The sequence below is a fragment of the Anabrus simplex genome, chromosome 2, assembly GCF_040414725.1.
Source record: "Anabrus simplex isolate iqAnaSimp1 chromosome 2, ASM4041472v1, whole genome shotgun sequence".
NCBI lineage: Eukaryota > Metazoa > Arthropoda > Insecta > Orthoptera > Tettigoniidae > Anabrus > Anabrus simplex.
Genome location: NC_090266.1, coordinates 987,016,971 through 987,037,125, shown reverse-complemented (window position 1 = coordinate 987,037,125; position 20,155 = coordinate 987,016,971). Strand labels below are relative to the sequence as shown.

The 20,155-nt window shown below is 35.5% G+C and overlaps 1 protein-coding gene across 1 annotated transcript in view; it reads right to left on the bottom strand.

Annotated features, from left to right (window-relative positions):
* The window catches only part of Aldh7A1 (aldehyde dehydrogenase 7 family member A1), a 155,069-nt gene that overhangs the window by 35,046 nt on the left and 99,868 nt on the right, over positions 1–20,155 (bottom strand). The window contains exon 7 of the mRNA XM_067141845.2: positions 15,864–16,070. Within this exon, the coding sequence (XP_066997946.2) occupies positions 15,864–16,070 (207 nt within the window). The remainder of the gene's footprint in view (positions 1–15,863; positions 16,071–20,155) is intronic.

Sequence of the window (20,155 nt, the reverse complement as noted above, 5' to 3'; positions counted from 1 at the left end):
ATCTGCCTACGAAGGCATGGAAAAAAGAGAACTTACGGTCATGGCTTCGAGGACGTGGTATAGTGTATGATGACAACATGCTGAAAACAGACTTGATGGCCCACGTAAACAGTGTGCGATGAAAGTACGATCGGCACAGAATCGATGAAATGGCAAGGGAAAGTGGTGTCCGGTTCTTCGTTTACCACCATACCATTGTGAGCTGAACCCTACTGAACTAGTTTGGGTGCAAGTGAAGCACTATGTTGCTATGAACAACACCACATTCAAAACAAGGGAGGTGGAAAGACTCATCGATGAAGGTTTCCTATGGGTGTCTACTGAAAACTGGGCGAACTACGTGAAACACCTGTATGTATTGAAGCGGACATGTGGAATTCTGATTTGATCCAGGATGAAATGGAGCCCTTCATCACTGCTGTCGGCAGTAAATCTTCGATATGCTTACAATATTGTGATTATTTATTCCACCTTTTCAATACAATTGGTTTTATGTTCTTAGATCATAATGCTACAACACTATTTTATAGGGGCATGTTTCGCTTGAATTTCAAGAACCCTCAGTTTACATAATCATCTCAAGGTTAAGACCTGTCATATTTGATTTGCTTTGACAAATTTGTGCTAAACTATAATTCTAAAATTAAGTAATAAAATATATAAACACAGGAATTTATGAACACATTAATAGTTTAACAATATGAGTGACTATACTAAAATTGGAATAACCATTAATTCTAAAGATATTGACGTCCAAAACACAGTATCTTCGAATGTTGAAAATTTGGCTAAAATTGTTTTCTCAAAGTTCCAGTTTATTAAAAACAATTGTAATTTGACTTCTATGTTAAAATTTGAGTCGTAATTACAGTTAAAACTTATTAGTGTCTGAAGATTAAAATCTTGGAATTCAGCTTCAAGTTTTAATTTTGTGACTTGCTACTGTAATTTAAAAGTTCTGAACAGGAAAATGTTGAATTAGTTAGTTTCATCAAACTAGTCTTGTTTTTACAATCAGATTTTTCGTTGGTAGTAGTTTGTATTTATGAGGGTTTTAGTCAAAAGGGACTTCAATCCAAAATCTTGAGGAGTTGATTTGTTTCTTTCATAATATTTGAATGATGGTGCGTCTGTAATCAAGGAAATTTACGTGAATAATGTTGTGTGTTATTGTGCTTATACAGTGATCTGATGGTATGCATTCACTTACCCCTTTGACTGCTACTACAAAACCTCGTGTTTCTACTCCTTGTGTTATATGTATGGAAAAGCTGTTGTGAAGGGCGGGTAGGGGATTTATGGGAAGAAATATCAGGCGGGGCGTTTGACATTGGCCTATCATGTGGTGAGGAGTCCTTATCTGTTGTCGAGGTGGGGGTAGGGGAGGAGACGGTAGGCGGGGCGTTGGGCCTTGGTGTGTTGTGTGGAGGGGAATCTTTATGCATTGTCGAAGTAGTTTCTGTGGTGGGAGTTTTCAGATTAAATATCTTAAAGAATTTACTATTATCTGATTTGAAAGTTTGTAATAATATTGTCAATTGCTCTATTAACGGACTTTTTATATCGACCGCGTCATTCAGGTTTCTTCCTTATTAAAATATTGGTCCAAATAAATATATATATTTTCAAACTCCGTCATTAGCTTCCCCTTTTCAATCCTTTTGATTATTGTGAGGTCTTTGTCTATTGAGGTATATTGATGGCCGGTTTCTTTCATATGGTTACTCATTGCGGAATATTTATTGTGTTTTATGGCGTTAAAGTGTTCCATGTATCTAGTAAGGAAGCTGCGGCCAGTTTGTCCAACATATGAAAATTTACACTGTGTGCATGATAGTCTGTATATTCCGGAGCCTTGAAATTTGTTATTGTTGGAGTTTACTATGTTATGATTAAAGAATAAGTTTTTATTGGTGTTGTGTGTTTTGAAGGCTATTTGCATATCCTGTTTTTTCAGTGGGTTTGCTATTTGATGAATCGTTGGACTGGTGTAAGTAAAAGTTCCGTATTTTGATTTTTTAGTTTTTTCTGGTGTGAGATTTGTGGCTAATTTGAGTTTTGCTTTATTGATGATTCGTTTTACCATCTCTATTTTGTATCCATTGACTGGTGCTAGTTCTTTTATAAAATTTAGTTCCTTCGTGAAATTCGCGGGTGATAAGGGTATTTTCTGAGCTCTTGTAAACCATACTAAAAAAGGTAGCCTGTTTGTGGGATTTCGGGTGGAGTGAATAATTTCTTATTGTTATTGAAGTGTGTGTTGGCTTTCTGAATATTTGGAAATTGAATTTAGAATTTAAGCATGTTATGGTAACGTCCAGGAAATTTAATGAATGGTCTTTCTCGTCTTCTTTAGTAAATTTTATTTTTTTGCTAGTTGCTTTACGTTGCACTGACACAGATAGGTTTTATGGCGACGATGGGAAAGGGAAGGGCTAGGAGTGGGAAGGAAGCAGCCGTTGGCCGTAATTAAGGTACAGCCCCAGCTAGTAAATTTTATGTAACTGTCAATATTATTTAAAAAATCTAAGATTTTTTCGCTATTATTTTTCCGGTTATCTATTATTACGAACGTGTTGTCTACAAATCTTAGCCAAAGGCAGAGTCCTTCCATGTTCGGTTTAATTATTCTATGTTCGATGTTGTCCATATAAATATCTGCTAATATCCCTGAGCTTGGGTCACCCATAGCTAAACTCAACTGGTGGTAAATTTTGTTGTTAAAAGTGAGTTTTTTTTTTTTTTTTTTTTTTTTTGCTAGTTACTTTACGTCGCACCGACACAGATAGGTCTTATGGCGACGATGGGACAAGGAAGGGCTAGGAGTGGGAAGGAAGCGGCCGTGCCCTTAATTAAGGTACAGCCCCAGCATTTGCCTGGTGTGAAATTGGGAAACCACGGGAAACCATTTTCAGGGCTGCCGACAGTGGGGTTCGAACCTACTATCTCTCGAATCGAATTTAAGTAGTTTAATAAATTCATCTATTTCAAGCTTACTTAGGTTACTATGTTTGGAGAGGTTTGAATTAATAATTTCCACTGTTTCTTTAATAGGGTTTTTTGAATACATATTAGTAATGTCAAATGAGCTCATCCTATGGTGGGGTTGTAAGTTGAAGTTCTTAAGTTTTTCGCAAAATTCAATGGAATTTTTAACTGAGGAAGTGTTATAGAACTTTTAATGTTTTTTAAGAAACTGATGTATAAATTTTGACATTTTATATGCTGGGCTATTCCTGCTGTTTATGATTGGTCGAATAGGTGTGTTGGTTTTGTGTATCTTGGGTGGTGCCTTTGCCTAAGGTATTGTCGGGTTCATGTTAACCATTTTTTGTTGTTCTTGCTCATTAAATAAACAAGTTGAACTTTTAAGGATTGTTTTTAGATTTCGTCGAATTCTAGAAACCGGGTCTTTATTTACTATAGTGTAAGATTCATTAGAAAAGAATTCTTCGTTTTTTTTAAATGTAGTCGCTTTTATTTACTAGGACTTTTGTTTCGCCTTTATCCGCCTTGGTTACAATAACGTTGTTATCCCTTATTTTTGTTTTTAATTCCTTTATTTGTTTTGGGAGGGTCTGGTTGGAGTTGGTTTTCATTTCTTTTTTAAACTTGGGAGTTCCTTTTTTACTTCGAATTTAATATCATTTTGTATTTCTGCCAGCAATTTCCCTATATTTATTTCTGATTCCGCTGTTGTGGTTGTTAAATCTTCCGTTTTTTGCAAATTGGACCAATTGAATTTAGCTCCTTTATTAAGTATGTTCATTTTATTTTCAGAAAAGTTGGTGTCTGATAAATTAATTGTCGCGGGGGTGTTATTCATTAAAGAAATCGGGTCTTTTTCTCTATTTACGTGTGTTGTTGAATTTTTTTGAGCTTCTCTTAGGTTTTCTAATTTGTTTTTCAGAGTTTTTTGCTTTCTGTCTAAGATGTTGGAAAGTTTTTCGTTGGTATACTGTTGAATTGAACTCCATTCTAATGGGGATGTAAATTGGGACGTACTTAAGTGTACTTTGTAAAGTTGCAAGTTTAGTAATGATTTCTTTCTATATAGCAACTTTATTTCATTTTTTAGCCATATTTTGTTTACTCTGTTTTGGGTGTCAAGAGATTTTGAACTTGATATGTTCTTTCTTTGGGTAGACCTTAAAAACTTAGGTATTGTACTGCACTTTAAACATTCTTTCAAAAACCATATATATTTAGCAATCTTACTGACTTTAACCTTGAGGTTAATATACCTGTTTGTCTTAGTTTTTGCCTGGTTGGCTATCATATTACATGTAACTAATCTCATGATTAGACCCGTATTGAATTTGCTATAATATGCTTACAATATTGCGATTATTTATTCCACCTTTTCAATACAATTGGTTTTATGTTGTTAGATCATAATGCTACAACACTATTTTATAGGGACATGTTTCACTTGAATTTCAAGAACCCTCAGCCTATATAATCATCTCAAGGTTAAGACCTGTCATATTTGATTTGCTTTGACAAATTTGTGCTAAACTATAATTCTAAAATTAAGTAATAAAATATATAAACATAGGAATTTATGAACACATTAATAGTTTAACAACATGAATGACTATACTAAAATTGGAATAACCATTAAGTCTAAAGATATTGACGTCCAAAACACAGTATCTTCGAATGTTGAAAATTTGGCTAAAATTGTTTTCTCAAAGTTCTAGTTTATTAAGAACAATTGTAATTTGATTTCTATGTTAAAATTTGAGTCGTAATTATAGTTAAAACTTATTAGTGTCTGAAGATTAAAATCTTGGAATTCAGCTTCAAGTTTTAATTTTGAGGCTTGCTACTGTAATTTAAAAGTTTTGAACAGGAAAATGTTGAATTAGTTAGTTTCATCGAACTAGTCTTGTTTTTATAATCAGATTTTTTGTTGGTAGTAGTTTGTATTTATGAGGGTTTTAGTCAAAAGGGACTTCAATCCAAAATTTTGAGGAGTTGATTTGTTTCTTTCACAATATTTGAATGATGGTGCGTCTGTAATCAAGGAAATTTACGTGAATAATGTTGTGTGTTATTGTGCTTATACAGTGATCTGATGGTATATATTCACTTATCCCTTTGACTGCTACTACAAAACCTTGTGGACTTTGTTACATTATGGTGACTGTTATCTGTTGTGGTTCTACTCCTTGTGTTATATGTATGGAAAAGCTGTTGTGAAGGGCGGGTAGGGGATTTATGGGAAGAAATATCAGGCGGGGCGTTTGACATTGGCCTATCATGTGGTGAGGAGTCCTTATCTGTTGTCGAGGTGGGGGTAGGGGAGGAGACGGTAGGCGGGGCGTTGGGCCTTGGTGTGTTGTGTGGAGGGGAATCTTTATGCATTGTCGAAGTAGTTTCTGTGGTGGGAGTTTTCAGATTAAATATCTTAAAGAATTTACTATTATCTGATTTGAAAGTTTGTAATAATATTGTCAATTGCTCTATTAACGGACTTTTTATATCGACCGCGTCATTCAGGTTTTTTCCTTATTAAAATATTGGTCCAAATAAATATATACATTTTCAAACTCCGTCATTAGCTTCCCCTTTTCAATCCTTTTGATTATTGTGAGGTTTTTGTCTATTGAGGTACATTGATGACCGGTTTCTTTCATATGGTTACTCATTGCGGAATATTTATTGTGTTTTAAGGTGTTAAAGTGTTCCATGTATCCAGTAAGGAAGCTGTGGCCAGTTTGCCAACATATGAAAATTTACACTGTGTGCATGATAGTCTGTATATTCCGGAGCCTTGAAATTTGTTATTGTTGGAATTTACTATGTTATGATTAAAGAATATTTTTTTATTGGTGTTGTGTGTTTTGAAGGCTATTTGCATATCCTGTTTTTTCAGTGGGTTTGCTATTTGATGAATCGTTGAACTGGTGTAAGTAAAAGTTGCGTATTTTGATTTTTTAGCCTTTTCCGGTGTAAAACAAGACAACATAATTTCCAATACATTCCTCTTCCCGCGATCTATTTAAATTCGGAGCTCTTCTATTTTATGCCATATTTTAATATATTACCATCTCCTGTTGGTTGCAGATCATGAGGCAAGCTGCCCTAATCAGAAGACCGCCATTTTATATAACAGAGAAGCTACCATAGGACTTTTGCAAATCAAACAATCAACACATCCTTTTACCACAATCTAAAGAGGAATATTTGCAAGTCAAACAGTCAACACGGCCTTTTACCATAAGGCATAGATATCAAGGATAATTAAATAAAAAACCACCTATTCAATACTTTCCACGTTTAATGTGGTTATTATCTACATGATTTTATGTAGACTCATTTGGTCAGGTACATGTTTCACCCATTATTTTGGGCATCTTCAGCCTGTAAACAACCTTTAGGTCAAGGTTTGGGACCTTTTTAACTAATATAAACATACTAATATATACACTATATACAACATATACATTATATACAATATATACAAACATAAGTCAATACAGTAAAGTTTTTTGGTCCTAATCTATTTAATATGGAAAATGTCCAAAACTAAAATGGATCTTCTTTTCGGTGAAGAGGATTGCAAATCGGGGTTTATGTGACCCCTATATCATATTAAGTACTTGACGTATCGTGTCTGGTGACAGGATGTGTCGTCAACAATAAGAGGAGATTTGAACTGATTGTAGGTTGGTCAAGATTGAAAATATAAATTTAAATTGAATGTGTTTTTACTTGGCAGTTCTGGTTAACTTAAAATGTTCAAAACTAAAAATAAAATGAAACGGATCTTCTTTTTTCTTCTTGAGAAGGGGTGATATTAAAACTGGAGCTTGTTTGACCCACGATTTTCATTTTCATGTTCTTGACGTAACTAATATTTAAATGTGTTGTCGTGTACAAGTGGAGATTCAAAAGTCTACATGTTTCACCCATTATTTTGGGCATCTTCAGCCTGTAAACAACCTTTAGGTCAAGGTTTGGGACCTTTTTAACTAATATAAACATACTAATATATACACTATATACAACATATACATTATATACAATATATACAAACATAAGTCATACAGTAAAGTTTTTTGGTCCTAATCTATTTAATATGGAAAATGTCCAAAACTAAAATGGATCTTCTTTTCGGTGAAGAGGTTGTTTACATGCACGAATACACACCTGCACTGCCACCAGAATGGGATGCACTGTGTATTGATGCGACTATTTGGGCACCCTTCACTGTGACGTGTGTTTCATTTGGTCTGAATTTGTAATAATATACTCCTGCAATGATGAACTACCTGCCACATCACTTGTGAATAAAATGACCTTATCCTTGTGGATGTTTCAGTTATTTTTCTGGCAGTGAATTACAAGTGTTGATTTGTAATACACGACCATAGAAATTTTAAGTCCGCGCACAGTACTTGACGCAACTTAGCAACCTAATCTAACAGCGAGCAGACTATCAAGCAAGGCTGTGGATCGCTGACTGGATATCTGGTGTAGTTTTTGCGGAGTGTATATAGTTGAGATGCGGAACCTGCGATCATTTTCTCCCTTATTCCACCTGGGCTTCTCTACCGGTGCATACAAATTGATGACTGGCTGTTGAAACAAATGGCCAGACAAGTGTTTTTAAACGCAACAATTTTTATGGTAATGAACGTTAGGTTTTATTCTGTTTACCCCGTCTAAACTATTTGTTAAATAACACAGTTATTAGTGCAGTAAAAGATACTGGTTTCAGAACATGCCAGCAACACAATGTATTTTTATTGCAGCTGCCTTTGTTGTAAGGCCTTGCTATAGACTAGTGGATTTTCGAAGAAATTGTTTTAAAAAATCATGACAGAATTATGCATGATATCAAAAGAGACTGTTTAGTTAATGGTTTTCAGATGATATCAGAAACAGAAATGACAAGAGAGAATGGTGGAAACTTTGAATAACTGGTGATCAACACAGACTCTCGCACACTATGTTACTTAACATACTTTTATGTAGCTGCTAAAAGTTGCATTTTTACTGGAAGATTATGGGCCACAATCCATTCACCTGCATTTTGACCTTTAAAGCGGCTTTGCATTTCTATATTATGTGATAAGTTCCATAGCGTCTAGCCACATCATACTGCACACTACTGAATCCATACTTCTTGCGTTATTTAACAGACAAATGTTATGTTTAAGAATGTCAATCTTACTGCATGTTTAGTATTTTCATGACAGCACATTTTGCAAGAAAAATAATAAAAATAATGGAAAACACATTGATGATGGAACACTTTTACATAATCATGGCAGGAAAATGATGCAAATTGTTATTTTCCCCCAACTTTCCATTTCAAAATTAAGGATGGAGAAATTATAGGAGGGAGAAAATTGGATGGGTAAATATGGTATTAAATAACTTACTTAAATCTCTCTTGAAAGTCGGCTATTGTATTACCGTATTTAATAGCATTACATCATCCCCTGCGCCCCGCACATAATTTCGCCCCCAAGAATTTCTGAACATATTTTCTGAATCTTATTATTCTTGCATTTTTGGCATGTCGCATTATTTCCACTAGCATCTTTGGTAAGAAATCGGATATCCCTTGCACCTAACAAGCCTGTTTCCTAGATTCCAAGCATCTATAGATACCTCTGTGAACAGAAAATCCAAGGCCATTAACCATATCTTCCAATTACCTGTCACTCTGGCCTGTCTCCAGGCGGGACCAGGCTGCATTCAGTCTCGCACAGCAGCAAGATGAGGAAGTTGTGAAGTGATGTGCAAAAAATATAAGTGCAGATTAAACTTACAGTTATTTGTTATGCAGAAAATAATGGAATCAAGTGTGCAGGAAGAGAGATTGGTGAAGAATCAAAATTAATTCACTACTGGCGGGCTCAGAAAGAAGAATTAAAGAAAGCTAAATCCATGCGTCTCATTTAGTGGCCCAAAGTGTGGAAAATTTCCCGAGGTCGAGAAAGAAGTGTTTGACTATGTAGCAGAACTGAGAAATGGTGGCATTGAAATATCCTATGAAAAGATTCACATGAAAGCATTCACATGAAAGCAAAGGACGTAGAAAAAAAAATGGCATTACAAGTGCAGAATTTAAGGCGAGCATGGGAGTGGGCTGTTCGTTTTATGCGAAGACATGGATTTAGTCTTTCACAAGTTCGTCATCAAAGATAAGAAAATGGATTTCTTCTTTCTCAAATTGGAAACATAAACTCCTGTTTATTTTGCTATGCCATGCAGTATGACAGGGCATATGAATGGTACATCCAGCATATTAATTAAAACAACAGGCGTGGAGAAATTACGGTGTACTATCACGTTGGCAGTAACGGCAGATGGTAGAAAGCTAGCACCCTTTGTAGTTTACAGTAGTAAAAATTTACCAAAGTACAAACTTCCAGCTGACAGTGTCGTTCGAGTGCAGGAACAAGGATGGATATCAGCTGAGGTAATGAAAGACTGGCTGAAAGTTTTGTGGGATTGATGTCCTGGAGCTTCATAAAATAAACATGTCTGTTCTGAACAGTTTTTGTGGCCATTTAGCAGAGCCTGTTAAAAATGAGATGTCCCATTTCAACACCATTCCCATCATAATACCAGGTGAGCTAACATCAGTTTTACAGCTGCTAGACATCTCTATGAATAAACCATTTAAAAATCATCTCCATAGGTTTCATGGGGAATGGATGGCATTTGGTTCCTTAGAACTGACAAAAAGGGGCAGTGGTGCAAAGAGCTTCAAGAAGACCGGAATATATAATGTAATGGACGGCTCAGAGGATGACTTCATGTGGGACGATGCAACAATGAAGATTATTTCTGTACCGGTACATCTTCTGAAGAAAGCTGGGAAGAGTACAGGACAGATACTTTGATATTACTAACGTATGAATATGCTGATTTTTGATTCCTGCACTTTTTATGCCTGATATGTATTATGCAACATTTGTGTTGCCAGGGTTGACCCCAAGATCAAGTTTACCTGTACTGCCGATGAATTTGAACATGAATACGGCACGGTGTTTGAAGAAAAGTCTCACAACTGTTCAAATTTTGTGTTATTTTAGTTATTTGCTTTTAAATATTCATTTAAAAATAAATAAATGATTTTGAAGTTGTATATCTCCATTCTACATACAATTATTTTTGTATTCATCAGGTAATGTCCGCGTATTCCCCCCCACCCCCTCAAGTTTTGTCCTCTAAATTTTAGGGAAAAAGGGGAAATAATGCAACTAAATATAGTATACAGTAATTCCCTTTTGCCAATTTTCTGGGACCAATTTCTCTCTCCATACCTTCTTGAGCAGTCTTACTTTAAGTGAAATCCTGAAGGTTTCTGCTGTAATTACATCTAATCCCGTACCTCTATGCAGTACCATCTTTTTAACACTGAAAATAAACATCCTTAGGACTTGAAATGGTGCACATTTTTCAATTTTGTATTATATCTAGCATTCAGTTTCCTTAGGTTTCATCGGAAATGCTGAATTTTGTATCATACCCATGGCATTTTATTTTGAATTCCAAGTAACTGGATTACAAATTTTTGACAGTCTACCATTATGACCAAGCCATCAGCTGCTTGCAACGTCTTCACCCAGCTGATTTCCAAACTTCCATTTCATGACTTTCAATAAATGATTGATGCAGATTTTGACCAATTAGAATAAAAAATTTCAGCCTTGCACAATCCTTGCAATTTCTTTAAACTGCTGCTTGATTTATTAAATTAATGTAGTAATGGTCCACCTTTCAATACTATAATATGCAATATTCTAAATTACATTAATTAGGGACTAGTTTCGGCCTGGGCTGGCCATCTTCAGCCTTAATGTAAAACACCTAATAACTAAACAAATGTACATGCACACAATTGACATAAAAACAAATGAAAACAAATATATACAAAGTGACATTAAAAACTGGGATGGAATATGAATAAATTTGAAAATGAACTAGGTTCTAACATCTTGAGTATGTTCATCATTGAGAATAATTTCAAGTATTAAGTATTAATTTATATACACAGAACTGTTAGTTCTAATACTGCTGATCATTTCAATAGGAACTGGTAAATGTTGATCCTGTAGTTTGTCATCAGATCTACATGTGTGGTGTTAGCTATATGTAATCCATTGGACACTGCTGTAAATAACCACTAGCTGACAGGGAACTGTTAGATGTTGTTTCATCTTCAATCAAAATAATAAATGAGATGCTCTCATGGTGCTTGTTAAATCTTGCTGAAATGTTGTTGGATATTGTCAGGACAGCACATGAAGATGTGGTTAAAACAGATACATTGTGTCTGGTATAAAATTTTTGCGATTCATTGCGGTGCCCATGAAGTTAACCTGATAAATTAGATAAAATTAAATTAATGAATTGAATGAGAGAATGTGTTAGTTAGATGGCATAGGTTATATGAGACTTACCTCTCAATACAGCATGAGGTGTGTGGTCCATTGTTGAGTGGGTTTTTTTTTTTTTTTTTTTTTTTTTTTTTTTTTTTTTTTTTTTTTTTTTGCAAGTTGCTTTACGTCGCACCGACACAGATAGGTCTTACGGCGACGATGGACAGGAAAGGGCTAGGAGTTGGAAGGAAGCGGCCGTGGCCTTAATTAAGGTACAGCCCCAGCATTTGCCTGGTGTGAAAATGGAAAACCACGGAAAACCATCTTCAGGGCTGTCGACAGTGGGATTCGAACCTACTATCTCCCGAATACTGGATACTGGCCGCAATTAAGCGACTGCAGCTATCCAGCTCGGTATTGTTGAGTGTGCTTCAGACTAACTGTTGTGAAATTCAAATGAAAAGGAAGGAGAGGGGAGGGGAAGGTCAGAAGGAGAGGGGGTTGGGGAAGGGGGGGGGGTTAAGGTGGGGCTGAAGGATGTGGGAAAAAGGATGGTTGTTGAGGAAATGTGCTGTGAATATTAGGAAAAACTGAATTATGACTTGTTGGTTTGACATTGCTGAAAATGGGAATTAGAAGGTCAAAAAGGATATTTGGTTTTTCTGAAATTTCATTAAGATTATGATTTGGGTTGAAATATTGATCTAAATGTATGAAGCAGCTTTCGGTAATGTTAAGGAGGGGTCCTTTACTGATGATTTTGAGAATTTCCATATCTTGTTTTATGTCTGTGAATTTGTGCTTATAGTCATGCATATGCTGTCCTACAGCTGAAAATTTATTGTATTTCAGGGCATTGACGTGTTCTGAGTACCTTATTTTAAAATTTCTCCCGGTCTGTCCGACGTAAGAAGAATTACAGCTGTTGTAAGTGATCCTGTATACTCCTGATTTTGAATAACTATTGAACTTGTTTATGGATGTGGCATTATGTAAGATTTGTGCATTCCTATTCTTTGTTTTGAAAGCTACTTTTACATCGTGCTTTTTAAAGATGTTGGTGACTTGGTAGATTTGTTCGGTGAAGGTAAAGATAGAAAGAGAGGAGTTGTTTTCCTTATCTTTTTTCAAGGTGGTAGAAGGGCGGTATTTATATTTATTGATTATTTTTTCTAAAAAGAACCTGCTGTATCCATTGGATTTAGCTATATGACGAATAGTGTTCAACTCATTTTTGAGGTCTCTTTTAGACATTGGAACATAGTTGAACACTATTCGTCATATAGCTAAATCCAATGGATACAGCAGGTTCTTTATAGAAAAAATAATCAATAAATATAAATACCGCCCTTCTACCACCTTGAAAAAAGATAAGAAAAACAACTCCTCTCTTTCTATCTTTACCTTCACCGAACAAATCTACCAAGTCACCAACATCTTTAAAAAGCACAATGTAAAAGTAGCTTTCAAAACAAAGAATAGGAATGCACAAATCTTACATAATGCCACATCCATAAACAAGTTCAATAGTTATTCAAAATCAGGAGTATACAGGATCACTTGCAACAGCTGTAATTCTTCTTAAGTCGGACAGACCGGGAGAAATTTTAAGATAAGGTACTCAGAACACGTCAATGCCCTGAAATACAATAAATTTTCAGCTGTAGGACAGCATATGCATGACTATAAGCACAAATTCACAGACATAAAACAAGATATGGAAATTCTCAAAATCATCAGTAAAGGACCCCTCCTTAACATTACCGAAAGCTGCTTCATACATTTAGATCAATATTTCAACCCAAATCATAATCTTAATGAAATTTCAGAAAAACCAAATATCCTTTTTGACCTTCTAATTCCCATTTTCAGCAATGTCAAACCAACAAGTCATAATTCAGTTTTTCCTAATATTCACAGCACATTTTCTCAACAACCATCCTTTTTCCCACATCCTTCAGCCCCACCTTAAACCCCCCCTTCCCCAACCCCCTCTCCTTCTGACCTTCCCCTCCCCTCTCCTTCCTTTTCATTTGAATTTCACAACAGTTAGTCTGAAGCACACTCAGCAATGGACCACACACCTCATGCTGTATTGAGAGGTAAGTCTCATATAACCTATGCCATCTAACTAACACATTCTCTCATTCAATTCATTAATTTAATTTTATCTAATTTATCAGGTTAACTTCATGGGCACCGCAATGAATCGCAAAAATTTTATACCAGACACAATGTATCTGTGTTAACCACATCTTCATGTGCTGTCCTGACAATGTCCAACAACATTTCAGCAAGATTTAACAAGCACCATGAGAGCATCTCATTTATTATTTTGATTGAAGATGAAACAACATCTAACAGTTCCCTGTCAGCTAGTGGTTATTTACAGCAGTGTCCAATGGATTACATATAGCTAACACCACACATATAGATTTGATGACAAACTACAGGATCAACATTTACCAGTTCCTATTGAAATGATCAGCAGTATTAGAACTAACAGTTCTGTGTATATAAATTAATACTTAATACTTGAAATTATTCTCAATGATGAACATACTCAAGATGTTAGAACCTAGTTCATTTTCAAATTTATTCATATTCCATCCCAGTTTTTAATGTCACTTTGTATATATTTGTTTTCATTTGTTTTTATGTCAATTGTGTGCATGTACATTTGTTTAGTTATTAAGTGTTTTACATTAAGGCTGAAGATGGCCAGCCCAGGCCAAAACTAGTCCCTAATTAATGTAATTTAGAATATTACATATTAGTATTGAAAGGTGGACCATTACTACATTAATTTAATAATTACATTGTACTTGCAATTCAATACGGATCAGAACCATGAAGTTTATAACCTATGCTGCTTGATTGTCAATACCTTTCAGTATGGCCATCTTTTTTTCCTTGATATTCTGTTATATGTCTACTTTAGACAAAGCTTAAGTGTTTAATTCTTTTATAGTGTTTTCCAAGTATATGGTTGATATAGAAGATCTGGTCATGACAACCCCTTTGAGATCAGAAACCGGACACATTTACCACCACTGATTGGACACTCTTCTCCAAAATACCTGTAATACTTTGTCTGGTGCGCTGATTGTATATTGTATACTTCAGCAGTCAGATTTCTGCTATAAATTAAGTAAGTGCCCCCATAATCCTCTTTTTCCAGCTAGACTTCTACCATCTTCAGAGTCACAACTCTCACTTTCTTCTTATTGTTATTATTATTATTATTAATAATAATAATGTTATGGGTTTTATATCCACTAACTACCTTTCGGAGATGCCGATATGCCAGAATTGTGTCCTGCAGGAGTTCTTTTGCGTACCAGTGAATCTACTGACACGAGGATGACATATCTGAGCACCTTCAAATATCACTGGACTGAGCCAGGTTTGAAGATGCCAACTTGACTCGGATGGTCCGCACTCAGCTCGGCTTTCTTATCATTAAAGACAGAGAATTACCATTATCTTCTTGGTCTTTCCCTATCCCTGCAACCCTTCATTGTCCGATTACATAAATCTCCAAGGTAACAAACCATCTTCAATTTGCCTCACATGACACCATCATTTATGCTGTTCATACATACAGCTTCTTTCAGTGTGTTCATTTCAAATTTAGGCTTCCTTTTTTCATTACAAAGCTCTTCCTTTTTCTAAGGCAATTATTGTTGTTGCTTTCATGCCCAATATCTCCAGCTAGTCAAAAAGAGATCTGGACTCCACTGAGCAGTCGCTCCTGTTGTATAGTAAAATTGGCCTGGACACAGAGTGACATACGAATTGTTTGGTATGCAAACACTAAATTTCCTCATACAAAGTATCACTGATCACAGAATTGCAAGGCCAATACCATTATTTAACTTATTTCACCTTGCTTCTTCTCTGGGAGAATGCACAACTAAGTATCTGCAATTATAAAATTTTGCATTTGTTCCTACCATTCAAATTCCTTACGCTGTTCCCAACTGACATCACTTTAGTTGTATATGATGGCATTTGTCCTATGCTCAATGCACATTCTAACAAATTAGATGGAAAGTTTTCAACACCATTTGACATTACAACCAGGTCAGGACTCCTAGCAACAATGATGAGCCAAGTATCACTGTACCATCAAATTTCACAGCAGTCTGATTGTTGGCATAAATGATTTGAATTGTCTGAAATATTCTGCCTTTGAAGCTAAAATTATAGTGATGATCCCTAAATCATGTTGTAGTTCGTGAACCATGGACGACAACTGAGAGGCCTAGTAAGCGATCCTGAAAATTTGGATACCAGTTACAATGGAATAAGAACAGGTATTTTGGACATATTCTGGGTAATGGTCCTTCCCATACCAAAGTAATTAATTCTACCTAACTGAAAGGTAGTTGTAGTCCTTAAGCTATTAGTTTAAACAGACCACTGGGACTATGAATTTTAAGCACTTCTAAATCATTCACTGAAACATGCCAAAATTAGTTTCATAAACGAACTACTTGAAGCACTTACCTTGTATACTGATTGAAGATTTGAAGTAAAGATGCTTGAAGACAATCCTTGCAATACCTCATTGTTCCACTTGATTCCATCATCAATACTTGATACTCGCAACACATAGACAATAGGAGCAAATGTTTCTCTGTGTACTACACTGGCATTGTGAGGTACGTTACTTATAATAGTAGGTTCCACATAAAATCCAGGTCTTTCTAATGCCTATAAAGGAATAAAGAAGAAAACACCCTGAAATGGATGATTTACCAACAATCTTCTCAGTATATTTCATAGGAAAAGAAAAAAATTCATAATCAGTCATATTCTATCATACCTAGGATAACAGTAGATATGTGAGGTATGAAAGGGTGAAAATAATGTGTTATCACTCCCTCATTAAGTCATATAACTAGAAAATTATACAGTGCCAACCCAAGAGATAAAACAAGGAGATTTTATAAATATTTCAGGCATCAACACTGCACTGTATTTATCCATACTATTAGATGCACATTTTTTCCAATTAAGACAACAAGAATCTTTGGTGCAACTATGAAGCAAGGGAAAATTTCACCATATGATATGCGAATGAAATTTCTGAAAAATCAAATATATAATTTGACATAATTACTCCACTCTATGACAAACATAAACCTAGCGTGAACAGAAACCCCAACATCTCCACTGCTACTATATTACCCCTCCATTCCCCTCCAACCGCCCATTCACCAACCCTCCAGCTTGCACACTTAACTGCCAGCCTCGGTTCAATCTCGTACTCAGTGCGGCACAATTTGCTTTCTTTTCCAGACATCTAATCTAATCTGGTCAAAAAATATCTGATCTTAGTCAACTGTCTGAATTTCTTCTAAATGGGCTACGTTTGCAACAGTTCCTGTACTACATGATATCCCTTTCAGCCAGCCTTCGTAACAGTTGTTATAGTATCACATCTTAACAGCACTCACATTTAACTATTCTGGAATTCAAAAAACGACTGGTTGTTATTCACACTTATAATTTGATAATTGTGCAATTAAACTTAAAGAGTACTTTTAATCATTTTCTCAAAAGACATTAGTATTCCTCAAATCATTGTAACTAAATGGCTATAAAGATTTTATGAACTTTTTAATATGTCTGTGTTTATCATGTTTTAGATGTTTTTTTTGTACTTTTCAGTGTTTATCATTTTATTATTTTTCCAATTTTGTGTTATTGTAAATGGCTGAGGATGACCTTATTACTAAGGGTCAAAACTAGTTCCAAGAGCTTTTAATGAAAATATAGATTATACTTATCATTAACATTTTGTATTGAATAGATGGACCCATTTCTACCCCATTATACGAGGAAAAATTTGTGACAAAAAAGTTATACATATTAAAACATGCACCATCTCTAATGTGAAATAATCAATAGCATCAATAGTGATGTAGCAAACCAATATCAGCTACAAATGATGATTCAATGGTCTCTCTACAAATGAGTCAACAATCAATAACTAGCATCAGTTAGCTGTGTAACTTACGTAATGAAACGCAGATGGCATACATCATACCATACGGTTAGTGACCCTACAAACTCACTGTATGATTGGCAAACTGAAAATAAATTACAGCAGCAATTATTGACAAAACAAAATATCTCTAACACTATATTACTAACACTGAGCTCGATAGCTGTAGTCGCTTAAGTGCAGACAGTATCCAGTAATCGGGAGATAGTGGGTTCGAGCCCCAGTCGGCAGCCCTGAAGATGGTTTTCCGTGGTTTCCCATTTTCACACCAGGCAAATGCCAGGGCTGTACCTTAATTAAGGCCACGACCGCTTCCTTCCAATTCCTAGGCCTTTCCTATCCCATCGTCGCCGTAAGACATACTGTGTCGGTGCGATGTAAAGCAAACAAAAAAACCTAAAAAACACTATATTACTACTATTAACACGTAGACTTAACCTCATTCACTATCAATTTCAGCACCACTGTCATCCTCACCCCCCCCCAAAAAAAACCACAGCACTCAACGCCCTTGAAAGGGCCTTGGCCTGCCCAGCGACCACTGCTCAGCCTGAAGGCCTGCAGATTACGGGGGATTGTGTGGTCAGTACGACGCATCCTCTCGGCCGTTATTCTGGGCTTTTGAGGCCGGGGCCGCCATCTCGCCGTCAGATAGCTCCTCAATTCTAATCACGCAGGCTGAGTGGACCTCGAACCAGCCCTCAGGTCGAGAGAAAAATCCCTGACCTGGCCGGGAATCGAACCCGGCGCCTCCAAGTAAGGGGCAGGCACGCTACCCCTACACCACGGGGCTGGCACCACTGTCATCACCCATCACAAATTCATATTTACATTAAAAAGAACCAATTGTGATGCGAGTTTTCATGCAATGTTGTTATAAATCTTGAATTTGAACCTGACTGCTGCATCCTTCATTTCTCATCATTAGGGGGCGGATTTCTATGACCCAAAACTGCATGAAATACGTTTGCATTCATGACCTAAGAAACATAAAAATATTATCTATAAATTTCAAAATATGACTTAATGACTAGCATTTACATTACATTCAAGAATACTTTTGTTACAATTACTACAGGCTGTAATTAATGTAGAGTTAAAATAGTTTTAATTCTTCAAAATCCTTAACCCAAAAATTAACTATAATGCTGAATAGTTCATGAACTCATTAAGGGGAGTACCATAGGTGGTCTGGGTGAAAAGAAATGTTGATTTTTTTTCATGGAAATTTTTTTTTTTTAATTTTAGTTCTCTCTTTAATTTTATGTATGTTTCATTGATTTTGGATGACTGTAAGTATTTTACATTTATTTTGAAATAATGTACTGCACAAGTAATTTATACAGGATCTGTGAGCATTTGTTCGGTTTAAGACAAGATATCTCGGGAACTATCTGCTCTGCTCTGCTGTTGATTTATAGTAAACATATTGCTGCATAGGTTGTTTTGGTTGTTGTGATATTACAGCATCCAAATTTTGTAAGACGCATTCTGTCTTTTGTTGTGTATAATTGGATTTGTTACTCACTGAGTTGTGTTTCTCTCTTAGATATGTCTCCACAAAAGGTAATATTTAAGAGGAGAAGAAATAATGGAAATAGATTCTCCAGAACATTTCCTGCTGGAAATTTACAACCAGAGAATGAGGGGGGGGAAAGCAAAAATAAACAAAGTGTGGGCAATGTTCTTCCACAATTCATTGGTGTAAATACCGCTGAGGCAGCAGGAACCGTTAACCAATATACCCACAGAAACACCATCCCTGAAGCTGTTGGAGAAGTAATAAAACCACTATACAGAGATTTAGGACATCCAGATCTTCTGAAGAAATGCCTCACAGGAAAAACTCATAATGTAAATGAGTCTTTCAACAATGTTATATGGACCACGGTGCCCAAAAACATATTTGTGGGCTTGGAAGCACTGAAGATTTAATTACCCATTAGAATTAAAGACAACACAAGGAGTGTACTGAATCATGAGCACATGCTTTCGTGGAAGTAGAACATCAGAATTAATTAGCTAAGTAATTAATTTGAGAAAAAGGGATCAGAGCAACCTTCTGTATTAATGATATTTGTTCATTCGATCAAAATTTCAATATGACAATTATACTGACAGGATTCTTGAAAATCACACAAAACATCTGACATTACAGTGATTAAATGTAACTCATAATCTTGGAGTGAAAATATAAAAATTGTATGATTTATTATTGTTAATTTTAACCAGGAAGGCTAATGAATGAATATTGAATTTATGAAATATGATTAATTTAGGATTTTTAAATTAATTTCAGAATAATTATTTTCATATTGATCAAGGTGAAATCAATAATTATTTTCTTAACGAGTCTATACAACTACACTTCAAAGATTGATAATGAAGTGACGTAGTTGCTAATTTAGAAAACTTGACCCAGAAAGTAAAGAGTGTTTATATTAATAGCACAGGTATGAATGAATAGTGTGTGAATGTTTTAAAACACGAAGTGTTCATAAAATGCAAGTGATATTTTTAAAATTATTTATACCCAATCATCATGCAACCCTAATCCAGCACGCCCTGAGTCCCTTCTCATCTCTATTCCTAACCCAGTAGGGGCACAATACAACTCGTTAGCAGATTCTCTCGGAGACACATCTTCAAATGTAGATGAACAAACTGGAGCTTCATCTCACTGAATAGAGATAGATCTCAGAATTTCTTGAGACTGCCCAGTAGGTGACTCAAAGTGATAGAGATCAGGCTGAAAACACAATGGTGGACGTAATGATCGTTTTACAAC